This window comes from Phragmites australis, chromosome 10, assembly GCF_958298935.1.
Source record: "Phragmites australis chromosome 10, lpPhrAust1.1, whole genome shotgun sequence".
NCBI classification, from domain to species: Eukaryota; Viridiplantae; Streptophyta; class Magnoliopsida; order Poales; family Poaceae; genus Phragmites; species Phragmites australis.
The window spans coordinates 21,126,421-21,145,155 of record NC_084930.1 but is presented as its reverse complement, the minus strand read 5'-3'; the positions used below and the strand labels follow the sequence as shown (position 1 = coordinate 21,145,155).

The 18,735-nt window shown below is 42.0% G+C and overlaps 1 protein-coding gene across 3 annotated transcripts; it reads left to right on the top strand.

The window, feature by feature from the left end:
• Positions 1-260: 260 nt before the first annotated feature.
• Positions 261-18,452, top strand: LOC133930318 (G patch domain-containing protein TGH homolog). Of its 3 annotated transcripts, none has more exons than XR_009911736.1 (17): positions 261-519; positions 1,638-1,728; positions 1,815-1,909; positions 2,933-3,036; positions 3,509-3,570; positions 3,656-3,730; positions 4,390-4,538; positions 5,056-5,131; positions 5,211-5,291; positions 5,414-5,491; positions 5,844-5,982; positions 12,499-12,985; positions 13,106-13,387; positions 13,471-13,587; positions 13,962-14,171; positions 16,118-17,035; positions 17,882-18,452. XR_009911736.1 is itself a non-coding variant. In XM_062376951.1 (16 exons), the coding sequence occupies exons 1-16, from the start codon at positions 382-384 to the stop codon at positions 16,901-16,903; spliced, it is 2,970 nt and encodes a 989-aa protein (XP_062232935.1). In that variant the 5' UTR covers positions 261-381; the 3' UTR covers positions 16,904-17,720. The 3 variants fall into 3 exon arrangements, 1 of the variants encoding a protein (XP_062232935.1); XR_009911735.1 differs by lacking the exon at positions 17,882-18,452 and adding an exon at positions 17,266-17,720; XM_062376951.1 differs by lacking the exon at positions 17,882-18,452 and having other exon boundaries at positions 16,118-17,720.
• The last annotated feature ends 283 nt before the right edge of the window (positions 18,453-18,735 follow it).

Here is an 18,735-nt window from a genome sequence, read left to right as displayed (position 1 = left end):
ATATCCTGCCGTGGTAGCGCCACTGAGGTCCGGATCCGACCATCCACGGAGGGCCAGTTCGACCATGGCGGCCGCTGAGAGGAGCAGACTCCGGCGGGGTCGGCCTCTTCTTCCTCGCCCTAGTGTGGGCTGGACTTGCTGGACGGAGAAGATGGGCTGGACTTGCTGGACGGAGAAGATGGGCTGGACTTGCTGGACGGCTCTCCAGCATTGCACCGTGTGGGCCCGCCCCATACAATTCGTTAAGAATGCCCAGACCTCCCAAATCGCAGCTCTCGGCCTCGGCTTTCCCGAACCCTCTCGTCGCCTCCCCGCCGCAGCGGACGCCAGCGAGCTAGGGCTTCCTGCTCTGGGGCCTGGTCTCCCCCGTGTGCCGGCGACATGGGGGCCGACAACGACGACGAGGATCTCGTCGCCTATGGGACGCCCATCGAGCGGGAGGAGGACACCTCCGCCCGCAAGCGCCGGGCCATCGCCGAGGCTGGACAGCTCCGTGCCCTCCCCGCCTGGAAGCAGGAGGTCTCTCTCTCTCTCTCTCTCTCTCTCTCTCTCTCTCTCTGTACCATTAGCTCGATAGTGGCGGTGCTGGATATGTTTCTCCATGTGGCGTGTTGCCTTGTTAGTTGCTGATGGATTTAAGCTATAGAGGGACGTGCAATTTCCTGGAATAGTATTAGTACTAGTGAGATTTTTACACGTTTATGGCTTACAGAGCACTTGGGCTGGTAAATTTGTTCCATGTTAGAGTTTAGGAACCAATGAGGTGCGTGGCGTTTGGTTGCGGGCAAAAGTGCGCTCTTGGGTTTAGGGGTTTGCCAAGGTCTCTGCTGCTTTCTTCGGTCTCTTGATGTCATGCTATTGTTTGACTGGGCGGTGGCTTAGATTGTAAATATTTCTCGGACGAATTGCTGCTTGGACCATGGGGGTTGAAAGCTAGCATGAAATTTCAAGGGCGAATGAGGTGCTCTGCATGCCTTGTTTGTTATGCTATAAAAATGTTAACTTGGGAAGACTCTGATGAAATATGGTTTAAGTTGCAAATGTTACTTTATGGTTTTTATTTCCAGAAAGAGTTTTATAATTGTTCATTCTGCAGCGCACTATTGGTCTCTGTTGTTATACTTGCATTTAGTTGTTAGCCTGATTGTGTTTTGCTTAGAGTTCAGCTTCTAGGATCTTAAAAGTCAGTTACTGCTGATCTCGCTGTGACTGTGGAATGGATGGTGATTCCTCCTTAATTATTTCTTAGTTTCTTACAAGATGAAACCTGCTTATCTGTTTAAAATTTAGATGGTAGAAAGTAGACACAGAAACTTGTGAAAACTGCAAGCTTTAGGTTGCAATGTGATAGTGCAGCAAGATACAATCATTTGTGATTTTGTGTTCAGATCAGCAAGTCTGCAGATGTTGCCAGAATTGCAGGTGGTAGTAGCTTGTTGATCATTTGTTATATACAATGAAGATAATATTATGGAGTGAGGAACAACCTTTGTGATTTATTCTCTTGATACTTGTTGAACTTGTGAAATCTGAACTGTAGACTTAACCATGGAGTCATGTAGCATGTGATTTGCTTCAAGCAATAATACCCTTTTTTATGGACTATAATCTATAATGAAATGGTAATTGGAGTATAGGTGAGGGATGAGGAAGGACGAAGAAGATTTCATGGTGCATTTACTGGAGGCTTCTCCGCTGGCTATTATAATACTGTTGGCACAAAAGAGGGTATGCTTCCTTGAACTTGTAACTTTAACATGTGAAAGTAGTATTGAACATGAATGCTACAATAAAGCCAATATGATTTTCTGCAGGTTGGGCTCCACAGACATTTACATCATCACGAAAAAATAGAGCTGAGTTGAAAAAACAAAGCATATACAACTTTGTTGATGAGGACGACATGAAGGTAATGTTCTTTTGTAATAGTAAATTTTTGGACGATCCTACTGCTAAGATTACTGTATGGCAAATTAATATTTTGCAATTAGTTGTTGTCTCATGTCTCATAGTATTAATTTCAAGTTGAGGTAGTCCAATTTCGGCTGGTAAACAATTTGAGTGCAAAGAGAAATACATCCTGATCTATTGAGGAAGAAATAATTAGATGACGGCACTTCTATTTTTCATTTTTTTTCATTTGTGATAAGTGAAGAATGTCTTTTACACAGAAATGGTAATTGACTGGGGTATGTAGATCTAGGCGTGGAAAAACATTCGTCTCCTGTCTTTTTGTTGTGCTATATTTCTACTTAAATCATGTGAAGATCTAGGCGTGGAAAAACATTTGTCTCCTGTCTTTTTGTTGTGCTATATTTCTATTTAAATCATGCAAAGTTCCGGCTATATCATTATCAGAAAGGGAGTCCTTCAACTAGACCCTACAACTTGATAATAGATATGCACTTAAGTTTGTCAATGCAATTCTATTCACTTATTTTTGCATGTCAAGCAGTCAATCAAAGATGCCTAATTCATTGTTCTCCAGAAACTTCCATGTAATGATTTATCAGTAAGGCCAGAAGACAAATAGTTTTCAGTAAGTAGTATGTTCAGACAATTATGAGCTTGTGCAAGCATCTAGTATTGTGGTCTGTATGCTTCAAGCAGTTTGGTACTGATTAATTAACTTCTCTTGCCATACATCCATTATGCAGATGCTTGTAGTTAAGGACCTGTAGTGCTGCTAATATATATTGGAGGCTAAAGATTTTATCCTAAACTGTTTGTATAATGTTGACAATATTCATCAGCATCTATCAATTATTTTTGATCTGATGAAATCAGCTTATGTGACTGGACTTTAAATCTGTGTTAGATTTCTGATTTGGCTTTTTGGGAGGCAAAATGGTCTGGCTGAAGTGTTTTCATAGAATTATCTTTTTATGAAAAATGTGAGTGTATGTTTTGACGATGGGGGCGCTAATTACAGGATATGGGAGGTAATGCTTTGGAGACATCTCATCAGTACGATACATTCGGTTTTACTGCCGCAGAATATGCCCGAAAGCAAGCATCCATGGAACAGAAAGAGAGGTTAGCATCTTTTCATCCAGTTCTATTAATTGTATAACTGACCTAATGTAAAATTAGCTTAATCTCTTTTTCTCCAAATGATGATCATTCGGTCAAATCAGCTTCTCAGGGTAACAAGAAATCAAAATGAAAATAAAAATGACAGAAGCTTATGTCATTTTAGTTATAGCTGAACACAAAAATTTAGTTGGCTATATTCACTACTTTGTATGCAGGATGTTTATGAGTAATATGTTGTCTATAGATCCCCCAGAAATAATTAATTGTCCATAAACATTAAGAAATAGCGGATAGAGTGAAGTTGTATGGTTTATTTGCCTATATGCACCTGCTATTTCTTATGGTTTGTATTCTTTTTTATTTATACTCTTACGATAATTCCTTTTCACTCAAATGCCAACATTTTTCTCTTATTTATGCAATTGAACTACCTTGTTACTGATTTGTTTTTCATCTTTACATCTCTTTGCAGACCATCTGCTATTCCTGGACCAATACCTGATGAATTGGTGGTCCCCACGACAAATTCAATTGGTATTCTTTTTTCTGTTCTTTCAAATCATGTGAGTTGATGTATGCCTTTTCCGTTGAAACTTGTACCGTGACCATGCTTGAACAGGTGTGCAATTGCTAATGAAAATGGGTTGGCGCCAAGGTCGTTCCATCAGGGACTCGCATGCTGGTTCGTTATATGGTATGCTTTTCATTGATGATTAAAGCTGTTCCAGTAGTCCATGTTGTCTTCATTTTTTTTAATGTAAACTTAGTCATTCCTACCAAATTACAGCCCCTCATTTGGTGAAATTCTTGATTGCTACAGCCTTTTGTGGGAAGAAAGGGGTGGATAGTGATGGAAACAGGAGTTAGGGTTTGATCTCCAAGGGTAGCGAAGGTCAAGCTCATCCTCTGTTGCGTGTGGTAGGGTTCTTTCCCAGCCATGGCACCTAAGCTCTGAGCATGTCTCTTATAGAGAAGGCTTATTTCATCGATGCAAGCTGGCTGCAATGGTCCCTATTTATGGGGTGTCCTGTTAGCTTATTCAAACTAATAGAAACTTATATCTAACCTTCTTAACTTTCCTATAATCCTATTTTAAAGATCTTATCCCTACTGCCTTCCAACTAATTGTTGTGGGACCACCTGTCCCGACCTCATCCCTCACTCCTAGGAGCAGCAGTTGCACCCGTCCGGCACCTGTACGTGTACCACAATAAGGAGTCCACAAAACATTGTCCTTTTATATCAGCTTCAAAGTTTGCAAATTGTATTTAGTTCAGAAACATTATTCGACTTGGAATTTTATCGTGCTTTTGAAATAATGGCCTATTCCTAAATGGTTTAAGTTGCATGCAGAATCACGCAGGGAAGCAAGAAAAGCTTTTCTTGCACTTTCTGGCATCAAGAATGATGATGATCAAGACCAAATTGATTCTGACAAGCTTAGTGTAGATCAAACTGTTTCAGGATCATTCAAGGAAATGCATGCCTCTGGAAATACCCCTGTAAGTAGGATGAGTGCTATTTGCTGCATTGCATGAGTGTATTTTCTTCTTTGGTTCATTGATTCTAACTGACTGCTGTATTTTTATTTTATTTTTTGTCATTCTTTCAGCTCTAAAAATATATGTTAGGCATTTGTTTTCCAACTTAAACTATCTTATCATGGTGTTTTGTTCTTTTATATTCTGCACTCCTATCTGTTTTATAAGCTGATTCTTAGCTAGCAATGTGGTCAAATTTTTTCAAATTTCTTAGATGTGTTGCATGAAAGCTATATCATCAGTTGGTTTTTAAAGTATTTACATAATTTTTTTTTAACAAATTGAACTGCATATCCTTTATAGAATCATATTTGTTAAAAAAAGATCAATGGAGGGAGTAGTATGATAGTATCCAAAACATGTTGTTCGAAGTGTGCACGCACATGCTAAATATTTCATGTTTATGATTGCATGGCACATTAAGAATTTGTATGGGGAAAACATCTGCTGATCGGTATTATACTCCATAAATATTTAGGTATTCGTGCTTCATCCAAAGCAGGATTTGCATGGATTAGGTTATGATCCGTTCATGCATGCTCCTGAGTTTCGAGGTATCATATTCCTACAAGATACTCTCATTAGGGTTCTTTCATTTCATTAGCCCATACTCACACCTGATTCATTCTATAGATAGGAAAAGATTGCAAAAGTCAAGAGATAGGGACCACAAAAGAAGTGATGTTTCGGGGAGAGGTCTTCTGACATCTAACTGTAAGATATAATCATGATTGTTTTCCTGTCCTTTTCTGTTATGTTGATGTTACCTGAATGTTGATTAATGATTACCCTAGCCTCAGTTTTCAAAATAACTTAGCTAGCGGTTAAATCATCAGCAGGACACTATGCACCTGGCTTTGGGATCGGAGCTCTCGAAGAGCTTGATGTTGAAGATGAGGATATTTATGCATCAGGTAACTGAGTAATCTTCTGTTTGATCTTGATACCCCTGATTGCTACTATTTAGGACTCTTGATCGTATCATAAGATGTTTTTGTGTACACCACTTCTTGCTGCAATGCACTATTGGGCTATGGTTTCTAAGTGTACAGATTTCAGTTTCTTTCACACTTTCAAGATGATGTTTAATTTGTTTTTACAAGGATATTGATATTTTGTGTTTTTTATGGAGGTCATTTTTGTTGCACATTCATCTTCATGAAACCTTCTTAGGTTTGCATGTGGGATAATGCTATATATTTGGTTTCGTGGATTAACCCATATATTTATCACTTGGTCTTTCGTTCTAACATTTGTCATATATAGGTTTCACTTATGAACAAATTGAAGTTGATATCGAGCTGTCAAAATCAACCAGTGATAGTAATTACAAATTTGACGACAGAAAGAGAGGTGTCTTCCTGAGCTTTAAGATAGCCTCAAACTCCGAGTACAAACTAGAAAGGTCATGCTTCCTCTGATTCTTTTTTTTTTTCATCTGATCTTTAGCTCTCCATTCCACTTTCGTTGTGTTACTTTTTTTTTCTCGAACATGCAGGAGAGCCATTGTGTTACTCTTTTCATGTTAATAGATTATCTACTCCTCTACTTGAATCTGTTGACACTGATTTCTTTCCTATCAGTTAAGTAGTGAAATAACATCTATTTATGAAGCTGCACTTCATATATATGTCTCTTTAGAGTTTATATCTTTGATCTTTTGCACAAAGATCGGTAAATACTCCCTCCAATAAAAAAAATGTGCTGTCACCAAGAATGCGTGTGGCCTATCTTAACTTCGACCAACAATGCCTTTATACATATATGATCATGCATACGAAGGTGATATAAGCTGATTTGTCTCAAATACTTTCCTTATATTATATTTTTTAGAAATACATTATAGTACAAATATGTTGTCAAAGTTGTGTTTTGGAGACTGCTAGTGTCAAAACAGCCCTTATTAAGCCTATTTGTGGTCAGCTCAGCTCGATTTTTCCAGGCAGGCCTGATCACAGAACTGTCTCGGGTTAGGGATTCAGGCTTGCCAGGCTGGCTCAGCCCATCCAAAAAAGTGAACAAAATATATCTAGGAAAAGTGATATTTATTTTGAAAATAATTAAAAAAATCAATATCTTTTTACATTAAAATATTAAAACTTTACCATTACTTTTTTATTCAAAAACTTTTTCCAGATTTTTTCCAGGCTTGCCCCAGAGCCTGGCTCGGTACAACACATGAACATTTATATGATATACTATGTAGTAAGTTACACCATAGGTCCGAAACTTGTGTAGTGGGTTCAGCTAGCTCTATAATCTTGACAAATTCATATTCATACCTGCCCTTGTGGTGTGAGTGCCAAATTGTGAACAGTATGCAAGCAACTCCTTCAACCTCCTTCGCTCTCTTGCCAGATGGTAGATGGGCACCAGATGGTCATTGCCACCCTATGTGCTGACCCTGGTGCGTGGTGCTGCTATTGCATCATTGAATACCATGGCCATTGCAGCATCCCCATACTTGGTAGCAAAGTTAGCACTAAGAGCCTCCTCCCCATACTTGCTCGTCCTCCCCAGCCCAAAGAAAAAGAAAAATTTTCTCCAGAGCATCTCCTAATGACCAGATTAATCTCATTATCCTGTGTGAATGTGGCCCCCTCATGCAATCTAGGTCCAAATAGAAGCCCAATCCAATTCAGGCTTGCTATTTTCCCAACCGAATCAACAACAGTGAGCCTGCCGCGTGCTTTCGCTGATTGCTAGACTTGCAGTAACCAGATTGCCCACCGGAGTGATTATATGGTATAATTAGGATAAGATGGTGTGATTAAGCGACCTTAATGCGGTGGCCATGTATACCAACTAAGTAGACCTTTTAGAATATTGTTGTAATCTATGGGGTGGAAGAATCAGAGTGGGGAGGAGCTTGAGTGGATGACTAGTGTCATTGGTGTTGAATTTTGCTGCTGGATAGGCCATGTTGGGGTGGTCAAGTATCGATTAGACAGAGTGAAAGGGATTGCAAAGGAGAAGACATGCGCAGGGTGATGAATGCATGTTTCCATAAAATAACCATCCCTTGACATGATGTTCTTCATGGTCAATGCAACATGCACGTAGTCTTTGCGACAATGAGTGGTTTTGGATGAACTGTGTTACACTTGAATATTTATTTTTTCTTGAATCGGCAGGAAAGCTGCCCGTCATTATATTAAGAAGGAACAAAGGTTTTACACAAACTGAAAAAAGAAAGCGAGAGAGAGAAGAAAACATAACCCATAACACCACCCATGATCTACACGGTCCAGATAGTTACAGAAACCAGACGTGCAACATAAATCATGAGAACAACCAAAGAGTAGAGCATCAAACAAGAAGCTTAGCTATCCCCTTTGCGCCTGCCCTTGACCAGAGAGCGGCCTCTTCCCAAATTGTGCGCTCAAGACATTGCACGTCTGGTGTCGCTCCCTCGAACACGCATACGTTTGCTGCTTCCAAATCATCCAAGCCGCAAGGATCACCAACGAATTGAATCCCCATCTACGCTCCTTGGGCACCAAAGCTCCCATGCGTCGCCACCACTTACTAAAACTTTCATCAGATTGTTGAGGAGCCGCCTGAGGGAGCCCAACCTTGTTGAGGATGTTGAACCACACCTGACGTGAGAAGACACAAGAGGTGTGCAGGTGCTGCACCGTCTCGTCATCATAATCACACAACGGGCATTGGGCCGGGTGAGGCAAACTCTGACGAGCGAGGCGGTCAGCTGTCCAGCAATAATTTTGAACTGCCAACCAAAGAAAAAATTTGCACCAAAGCGGCGTCCAAGACTTCCAAAGACGCTTCCACGGTTCAAAGCCAACACCACCCAAGAAAAACCTCTTGTAGGCGGACTGGGCCGAGTATTGACCAGAGGTCGCGGACGTCCATGAGTAAACATCCCCCACATCAGCCTGTAGAACCAGATCATCCGCCAGGTCCCAAACCTGTAAATACTCGAAGATGGCATGAGTAGAAAGGGCGCCTTTTATGCCCCTAATCCAACACGATCCACCAACGCCTAGGCCACCAAGCGCTGGTTAAGAGCTTGCTTATTGACCAACGCCACCAGATTGGGAGCCATCTCCTTCAAAGAGTGTCCATGAAGCCACCGATCAGCCCAAAACAGTGTGTGCTGCCCGCTACCCACACATGAGACAATGGAAATTGAAAACATGGACGTTACATTGTTGCTAACTTGTAGCTTGAATGACGCACATGGCTTATCTGGTTGGGTTTTCTGTAACCACAACCATTTTCATTCTGAGAGCCCAAGATAACACATCAAGATTATGAATACTTGGCGTCCAAGTTCAATAGGCCGACAAACCTTGCCCCAAGCGACCGCGAAGTGACCTCCATTGACGTTAGCCTTTCCCTTCCATAAGAAAGCACGTTGGAACTTGTCAATGGTCTTGATTGCCCACCTCGGGATGTCCATGGCAATAAGTTGATAAATGGGGATGGCCGTCAAGACAGCGCGCACCAGGTTCAGCTACCCTGCGAGAAGCATCAGTGCCTCCTTCCAACCTGGTAGCTTGTCCGCAATTTTGCCCAACAGAGGCAACAACTGTGCTTTAGTCAATCTCCTTAACGAAAGTGGAAACCCTAGATTGGTACAAGGGAGTTCCTTCACAGCGCATGGAAGGGAGGATTGAATCACGGCCAATTCATCTCCCTACATTGAATTGGAGATATAAAACATTTTTTTAATATTGGTCTTCAATCCGGAAGTATCCCCAAATAGCTCAAGAGTAGCCTTAATAAGCTCCAGATCAGCCCCCAACAGGCCTTAAGAACAGCACGACATCATTGGCATATAGTGATACCCGGTGACTCAGCGGTCGACGTGCCAAAGGATGCAACAGTCCCTCCTCACTAGCCCGGTTAATAAGTGCATTTAGTGCATCCATCATGAGAATGAAAAGCATGGGGGGACAGGGGGTCTCCCTGCTGTAGCCCCTGCTGCTGCCTAAATGCGTCACCGGGTTCCCCATCCAGTAACACACGTGTAGAGGCTGTAGACAAAAGACTGCAGATGATGTTGCGCCATCTCGCTTAGAACCCCAAATGAGTGAGGATTTTTAGAAGGAAGGGCCAATCGACTGAGTCGAACGCCTTAGAAATATCCAGTTTCAATAATATCCTTGGCTCCTTTTGTTGGTGAAGGAATCACGCTGTTTGTTGTACAAGAAGAAAATTATCTTGTATCTGACGGCCACGTACAAAGGCGCTTTGATTTGTCGGCACCAACGAAGGCAATCGAGAAGCGAGACAGTTGGCCAATATCTTTGCAACTAATTTTGCGAAATTATGTATCAAACTTATTGGCTGATAGTCACAAACCTGGATAGCATCAACATGTTTTGGAATTAGCGTGAGGAATGTAGAATTGAAAAGCCCCAACTTCCTATTGTCACCACCATGTACAGCATGCAACGCAGCCATGAGGTCTTCACAAATAAAAGCCCAACAATTGCGGTAAAAACGTCCTGTAAAGCCATCTGGCCCGAGGGCCTTATCCAGAGGCAAATGTTTTATTGTCTCCCACACTTCTTCTGTAATGGGGGTGTCAAGAGCAGCTAGATCATGAGATGGCAAGTGTAGGGCTTGAAGGTCTAGCGAGCAAGAACGATCAATATCTGATCCCAACAACTGCGAGTAAAAATCATAGACGGCCTCTTGCTTATCCCACTGACTTGTGAAAATCCGGTCTTCAACTTGCAGCTTGCTAATAATTTTTTTTTCTCTTCTGGTGGCTAGCATGAAGGTGAAAAAAATGGCGTATTCACATCCCTTTCCTTGAGCCAATCCTTCCGCAACCTGAGACGGGCTATAGTTCTTTCAAGCGACGCCAAGGCAAGACAATATTTTTTTTAGATTGCGGCACAGCCACGCCTCCTCATCCGATAGCTGCCTCGTGTCCTGAGCAATCTCCAATCTATGTACCACATCCTTAGCCATAGCAAGCTGCTGTTTAATATTACCAACTTTACGTTGCCCCCAACTCTGGAGTCCTTTGGTCAACCTTCCTAGCTTGGTTGCAAAGCACTCCAATGGCCCCGCATTAGCCACAGGAGCCGCCCAGGCCTGCTGCGCCGTGGCCTCGAAGCCATCAAGATGAGTCCAAAAACTCTCAAAATGGAATCAGGCGTTTACCCTTTGGGTTGTCCCTTAGCCCAAGAATCAATGGATAGTGATCTAAATGCCAGAGGTTGAGCTCTGAAGCAAACTATCTGGGAATAGGTCCTCCCAATCCGTGGTGCAAAACACTATCAAGCCTAACCAAAGTTGGACCGGAACGCTCATTAGACCATGTAAACTTGCGGCCAACAAGCGCTATTTCTTTCAACTCCACTTCATTTAGCAATCTGCGGAAGCGCCCCATCATAGCCTGATCAACATTTGCATTTTTCTTATCCTCCGAACGATAAATTAAGTTAAAATCACCCACGATGGCCCATGGATCAGCACACTGCGCTCGAATAGCCTGGAGTTCATCGAGGAACAAAACTCTCATAGAGTCCGGCTGAGGCCCATAGACTCCGGTGATCCACTAAAGCTAACCATCAGGTTCTTGAAAATGCACAAAGAATAAGAACCTGAGCAGGTTGTCACCATCCGACAAACAATACTCCTCCATGCTATAAGAATTCCGCTGGAGCTTGATGCCGGCAAAGTATGCCAACCATCAAAATCAGCATCCAACAGTGAGAGAAGTCTATTGCAGGATATATTAGCTGTCTTGGTCTCCTGAAAACAAACAATATCGGCCTCTATCGAAGCAACGACCTCCTGAACCGAATTACGCCGCGCAACCTTGTTCAGACCGCGGACGTTTCACACTAGAATATTTGATGTAGTCATTGGGAAAAAACTCAGAATAAACGACTAGGATACAACACCAAAAAAATCAGCTCTGGACCGTGATGTCCTCCAGAACACCCAAACGTCCACCCTCGGGAATAGTCCAGCCAAAGATTGCAACCAGCGCTGTGATGTGCTTTGCGACAGGGGCTTGGAGAAAAGCTTGACATACTCATCTTGAGCCGCTTGGTCAATCACAGAATGGTCCGGCACAAAGCCCAGACGACGAATGACCAAGGACGAACCTTGTTCCGTTGAAGAGGAGGCTTGACGCTTTGCTGCAGCAATCCGCTTGCTGTGCCTTGGGGTGGTGCCAAGCGGGAGAGTCTTCTTGCGCCTTTTCTGAATTTGGGGTCTTGGCAAGAGACGTCGGATGGCCATTCTCGAGATGAATGAGGCATGGGCCGGAGTAGCTGGCGGAGGCAGGCTTGGCTGAGCCTCTTGCTGCGTGGTCCGGTGGACCCGTTTGCCACTTCAACGCCTGCCATACTCCATCCCACTGAAACGCTGCCTCACACTAGAAGGACCTAGCGGGCAGGGAGGTCCAGGAGCCACAAAAGGCTCAACCATGCCTTCCGGTACAGCAATGCCCTTGCTAGAAGGAGTAGAGCAAACTTGAACGTCGGGCCAACCTGGATGGCCAACCTGGATGGTCGGCCCGTTTTGAACACAGAGGCCAGATGGCTGATGCTCTTCTTGGGGCTCATTGTGGTCCACCAGCACCGGAGAGATTTGACTGGAAGACTCGTTGACTTCTGCATCCATCGACATGAGAACCGGGACCAGGGACGCAGGAGTACTTGACTTGAATATTTTCATGGGCACTAATCTGCAACAGTCAAGTTACTAGACCTAGATGGATAGATGGTCCTACCATGCAAGTTTGGGCACTTGTATATCATGCAATGGTAACATAAGCCTCCAAATTATTTTTCTATTTGCAAAAAAGAATGGATATTGAATGCTTCAACCACTGCTGCCACAAATTGATTGAGTCAAATCTGTTTATTTGTCAACTGTATATGTATATCCTATAGTACATGGAGATTGAGTGATATTCTGGCTTTTTTAGATTCCATCCTCCTGAGATGCCCACTGATTTTGATGGTCGACACAAGTTTCCTACTCCAGTTCAGTCTGCAGAGAAGTTTTCTGATTCAGCTCCTCCTGTGGTTCCTCCTCCAGAAGACACTAGCTTGAGACTATTGATTGAGGGTTGTGCGGCTATGGTTGCACGTTGTGGGAAACATATTGAAGATTTCTACAAGCAGAAAAGTAAAACAAATCCACTGTTTCTTTTCCTTAGTGGAGGAGATGGCTGTAACTACTACATGAGAAAGTTGTGGGAGCATCAGCAGAAATATATTGGTCGGCAAAGACCTGATGCTGCACAGTCAAAACCTTCTTCTGACAAGTTGACAGCAGAGAATCGTGGGAAAATTCTTGGTGAAAAACCCCTTGATAGAAGTACCAAACTTCGTGACTCATCTCTTTCTGCAAAGGAAGCAGTTCAATTGCAATCCAATCTTGTTGACACATTTGTCAAGCCAATAGCCCTTGTAAGTTATTTGTATTTCATAGAGTGGCATTGTTGAATCCTTCATGAACATTGAATTATTTATGTGAATGACCTAATTTTGGCCTCATTTTGCAAATGGATTATTCTTGTTTGGAAATAGGATGATCTACCAGAGCCTGAGAAGCCTTTTAGAAATGATCCTGCGAAACAAACAAGGTTTGAGCAGTTCCTTAGGGAGAAATATCAAGGAGGTCTTCGCCCTGCAAATGTTACGCCTATAAGTACCATGTCTGAGGCTGATCGTGCTCGAGAAAGGCTAGATTTTGAGGCTGCTGCAGAGGCAATTGAGAAAGGCAAGGAAAAAAAGGTTATTGATACTTCATCAGTGCTAGGTTTATCTGGAATGAATAAGCAACGTTTTGTATCTGCGACTCAACTAGAGGTAGATAAGATCACTTATTTTGGTCCTTGGTAGTGTCATCTCATGTTTTCTTCCAAATACTTACCCCTGAAAATTTTATAAAGGGCTCTGTAGTTCCTCAAGATGAGAAACCCATCTATCAACGGAGGGAGCAGTTTGAGTGGCGGCCATCACCAATTCTGTGCAAACGTTTTGATATTGTTGATCCTTTCATGGGGAAGGTAAATTGAAATACATGATTTCGATAGCTGCCATTACTCAAGTGTATGTGTGCACGTGCGTGTGTTCATGTGCATGCATGTGTGTGTGCATGTGTGTTTGTGTGGCACTGATTAGAAGATGCTATGGATCTTTTTTCTTTAGCAGACAACCTACAACCAGACATTTATAGTATTATCTTATTTTTGTTGTTGAATATATTTTTGCACTATGTGTCCGTTTTCTGTTTCTGCCATATTTTTGCGCTCTGTGGACTGCAACAAATTGGATATATTAATGTTTGCTTTGCACCCTGTTTATATAGCTTTGAATGGAATATATATTTTCGAAATAGCACTCACATGGCAACTGATGATCATTCGTTATGTATGTGCAGCCAATGCCTGTTCAAAGACCTAGAAGCAAGATAGAAAACCTTATCTTTATGACAGAATCCACTAAGCTAACAAAGGATGAAGTGGAGAGTTCGAGTAGGAGTTCACAGCAGGCCTCTGTGGCAGGAATAACAGAGGCTGAGTCACAGGGAACAGCAAATGACCCTGATGTTGAGCTCAGCAGCATTCAAAGACCTGTTGATCTTTACAAGGTAACTAACATCTATCCCCTATTTAGATGTTCTTGTTGAAACATTTTCCTAAGGTCAACTGAAATCAAACTATTTGAGTAGGAATTAAAACTTGTCACGTTAGAATGGCATTTCAGTGCCTCTACTTTCAGCTACCACTTGAATCATAGAAAGTTGAGTGGATGGTTTATTCTAGACCTCTAGTTGAACCAAGGGATAGAATCGTATAAAGTTGAGTGGATGGTTTATGACAACCTGGCATGCCGTCTGTTTCCCAACTTTTAAATTGCAGGCGGACCAGTTTTACCTAGTGTGCAAGTATTCTGAAACATGTGCTGAGGTGCCATCCCATGTGCTAATGGAGAGCCTCTTCAAAGGGCATGGCACATATTCCTATTTTCTAGCATCTTTGTAATATAACTTTTATGTTAGGAAGATTGAGACTTAAATAGTAAAATTTAAAGTTGCGGAAATATTAAAAATGACATGAAACTTTTCAACTTCTATACACGCATGTAAATTATCCAGTCAGTTTTCATTGGATAGTGGAATAGCTAGTACTACCTCTGATCCCAAATATATGTCCATTTAGGATTATTATTGGTCAAAGTTTCTTTGTTTTGACCATCAATATCTAAAATCACATAGATTGTCAACATAAGATTGACATTAATAGATTCATCATGAAAATTTCTTTCATATATATATATATATTTTCGTAGATATTGCTACGCAAAGTGTCATATTGGAGACCGTGCCGATCAATAGATGCAATGCCATCATCCTCACTAGGTCGACGACGAATAGATCAGGCCATAGTTCTGTTGACGCAATCGACCCAGAGCATGTTGTTGACTATCTGTGGAGAGGTTGACCAGGAGGGGCACGTTCATGAGCTTCCACCTTTCTCCAAAATTCGAGCTCTAAGCTCACATGTGACACGAATTGGTCAATCATCTGGTGTCCTCACAACCCATTCCACCAATCTCGTCAAACAATTTGAGTTAATTCAGCTAGAGTCCCATATGTGGAGCACAAACGAGCACAGGATGCATCAGCTTGGCCATGGGGAAGACGACCCCATCCGCTCCTCATCGCAGGGGGCTGGAGTCCGCTGCTCGTCGTCGTACCCTAGGACGAGGTGCGTGGGGGCCATGAACCTAGTTGTCATTGACTTGGGGATCCAAACGAATCGAGCCGATTTTGCTGCCTAGTGGTGGCCATATTGCACCTGTGAGTGGTTAGATCGAGCTCAGATAAAACAAAATCAAGCTCGGGGAAGTCGAAATCATCCTTCCTGCACTCGGGCAAGGGACATGAGAGGAGATTTGCCCAGAATTTGGCGAATTTGGCTGGTGACCGAGGATATTGAGCAGGGAGAGAGATAGGAAAGACAGGGGAGGGGAAGAGACTAGAGCGAGAGAAAGAGGAGTGTCCACGCTGTCACAAGCCACGTAGGCCACGTAGACAGTGATCCCTCCAATCAGCATGCCACGTCGGCGCTGACTGGGGAGTTATGGACTTGGCTTGAACCACTAAAAAGATTGAGGAACCAGATATGCACTTTCATAGTTTAGGGATCTAGGTGACACTGCGGTACAAATTTAGGGACCACCAGTGTATTTTACTCTTTGAGCTTTTAAGGAATGCACGACCAATTTGTGTCTAGTTCCTATTATAGGATAAGCGGTGCATAATTGTCCGTGCGCTTCTAGGATTGGTTCTGATGAGTCTAATTCCTCGTAGAAAATTTAATTGTTGGCTATTTAGAAAAGTTGGATAAGTGTCTAAGCTTAAGCACCACATCGGGTCTACAAAAGATTTCATATTCAGAGGAGCTTAGTTGCTCCAGATAAGGACTCAATATCTTAGTCTATTTATCGTTTCTTAGAAAATGATTATTAGACAATGACTAGGTAAACTATAGGGTTCTATACTGACAAGGTAATTTTATGGCATGCATGCAGTCTATCTTTTCTGATGACTCAGATGATGATACAGACGAAACTCTTAAGATTCAACCAGTGGATCCAGTTAAGACAAGTGAAGGCGCAAACATGGCTCTCAATCGTCTTGTTGCTGAGGATTTCCTAGAATCATTGGGTAAAGAACTGGGATTGGAGGTCCCACCAGAAAGACTGAATGTTTTATTTAGATCTGAAGCACTTTCGACTGCTGATGCAAGTGTCTCATCTAAGAATGAAAAGATGGCAACTGGTTGCACGGAAGAAAAGGAGAATATGAGTTCTCTTGGGATGGTGGAAGATGGCAATGCCAATAGAGATGCTCCTTTAGCCACTTTTGAAAAGCTTAATTTAAAATATGAGCAGGAGCATAGAACCGAGCAAAGCATGTCACACCCGCATCGGCAGAGCCGGAATCTTAGTCCGAAGTCTGATTCATCTAGCGAACGTCATAGGAGTAGAAAAAGAAGATCACATCATCACATCCGGAGTGGAACTCCAGACTGTGACTCTTCTAGTGGACGGCATAGGAGCAGGAGAAGAAAGTCTCACTCAAGGCATAGAAAAGGCAGAAGTAGAACTCCTGACACTGATTCTCCTAGTGACACCCAACAAGATGAGAGAAAACACCAGAAGAAAAGGCATCACCAAAATTATACGCCTGAGGCTGATTCTAGTGATCATGAATACAAGGAAAGATACAAATCTAGTAATAGAAGATCGTCTGATAAAAACAGAAGCACAAAGCATTCTAGACACCACAAGCACAGAAGAAAAGATCATGCATGATATTCATGAATACGAACAGCATGGGTATATGACTGGAAATGAGGGGAAATTCAGGGAAGAGGAGCGGTTCTTTTTGCAAATTATGGATGTTTGATGAGAACACTGCAGCAGATATCAAAATAGATGTTCGCAGTAAGTGTTCTACACCTCTTGTAGCTTATCACCTTTCCTACCTAAGCTTTCTTTGGTGGATTCGTGGAAGTCCCATTTCTAAGCCACAATGCAGTCCTTGGTACTTGTCTTGCTAGTTTCCTGTGTGTTTCTAGTTTTCTCTTAATTTCTTAGATGTCCGATAGACTTGTCTCCAATGGTTCTCCTGTCTACACGACATCGCTAAGTCAAATCAGCTTGGTTTCTTTCAGTTCAGACAAGCTCAAATGCACTGAAGCCTTTAATTGCACATATTGTACTCTCAATCAACGGTAATCTGGATGCTGTCTGATGAAGAGGAATTGCGTTTAGTTGTACCAGCAAGTTTTATTCTATTATCTATCACTGGATATTCGTCTTGTCAAAGTTAATACCCTGTTTTGAAAGGACCACCGGTACTTAATTGCTGGTCACTTCCCACTGGCTTTGTCAGTCTGGTTTTCAGCAAAACCATGCTGTATGAATGCTTTGTCCCACTGGTTTAATTTAAATCCTCTGGGGTAGTGTATTGTTCTTGTAAAGGAAAGCAAAGTTCTTTGGAACAAATGTAATTTAGTCCAACACAGTGTTGGCTGTTACCAACCGACTTTTTCTTCCCTGGTTAGTAGAAAGATGTTGCAATTGAGAGAAAAGCAAGGGTAAAGCTGGTGCTAATGGTCGATATCCTTGTTTCCTTGCCTTATGTGGTTTCAATTTTTGGCGTCCTTCGCTTCTTCCTTGCAATTCCTGATTACTAATAGCAAAATTTGGCATTTCTGTTGAGGATAACGTGACTAATATAGCGTACTCTCCTTTTATCTTGTTGCAATTGCATGTCAACATAATGAGGCCCCTCAAAAGCATTAACTTTTTGGCCTGAAGCTTGATGTGTAATTCAAGTTGGAGTGGAGATATTTTGAGGATGCTCGTCCAGTATGCAAACCTGTTGTCAACCTGTCATGTTGCCTCCCCTTCTGTTGTGTGCATGTTTTTACATCTTTCGATCTCAATGGCTACTCAGAAGTCAGAACAACCATGTATTAAGGGTGTGTTTGGTTCCTAGATGAGTTTTTTTGATATTGATAAGTGAGTTAGGTTGTAGAGTGAAGTTTGAATTAAGATTCACTCTTGGGTTGGGATAAGGTCGAATATTTACACATTGGGTGATAAGGTGAATTATCAGAATCATATCCATGCGGTGATCGCCATGAGCATGCAACGAGATCTCCATGAGCATGCAACGACAAGCACACATGAAGGTTGTTGGTTTGTATATATATATATATATATATATATAGGGTGTGATTGGTTATTCGTATAGATCGTATTAGCATGTTGAGAGGAATTATATTAAGTGAAGTTATATTTGTCAAAAAAAATGTGATGTTAGTTATATATATATCTGAACAGGTTGAGTTGAGTTTCTGTTTTGTTAATTGAATCTGAGGTTGTATGAGCAGATATAAAAAGGACTGTGATTAGTTACTCGTATAAAGATAATTTTGTGATATTGATAAGTGTGTCTGCTTGTATGTACGGAATTAGAAATTTGCATCTGTGAGTCAGATTACGGATGTATATTTGTATCTGTCGGGTTAGATTGAAACAGTCTTATATATAAGATTATACTGACAGGGAAAAGGCACGAAAACTCCTCCATTCAATCCCTTGGCGTCTACCAGTTCCTTGAGTAACATTCAGGA

Bases quoted from the DNA above. Each gene is read 5' to 3' on its own strand.
- LOC133930318 (XM_062376951.1), top strand. From the start codon at position 382: ATGGGGGCCGACAACGACGACGAGGATCTCGTCGCCTATGGGACGCCC. The intron at 13,388-13,470 runs GTAGATAAGATC...AATTTTATAAAG, and splicing joins TATCTGCGACTCAACTAGAG to GGCTCTGTAGTTCCTCAAGA. The intron at 13,588-13,961 runs GTAAATTGAAAT...ATGTATGTGCAG, and splicing joins TTGATCCTTTCATGGGGAAG to CCAATGCCTGTTCAAAGACC.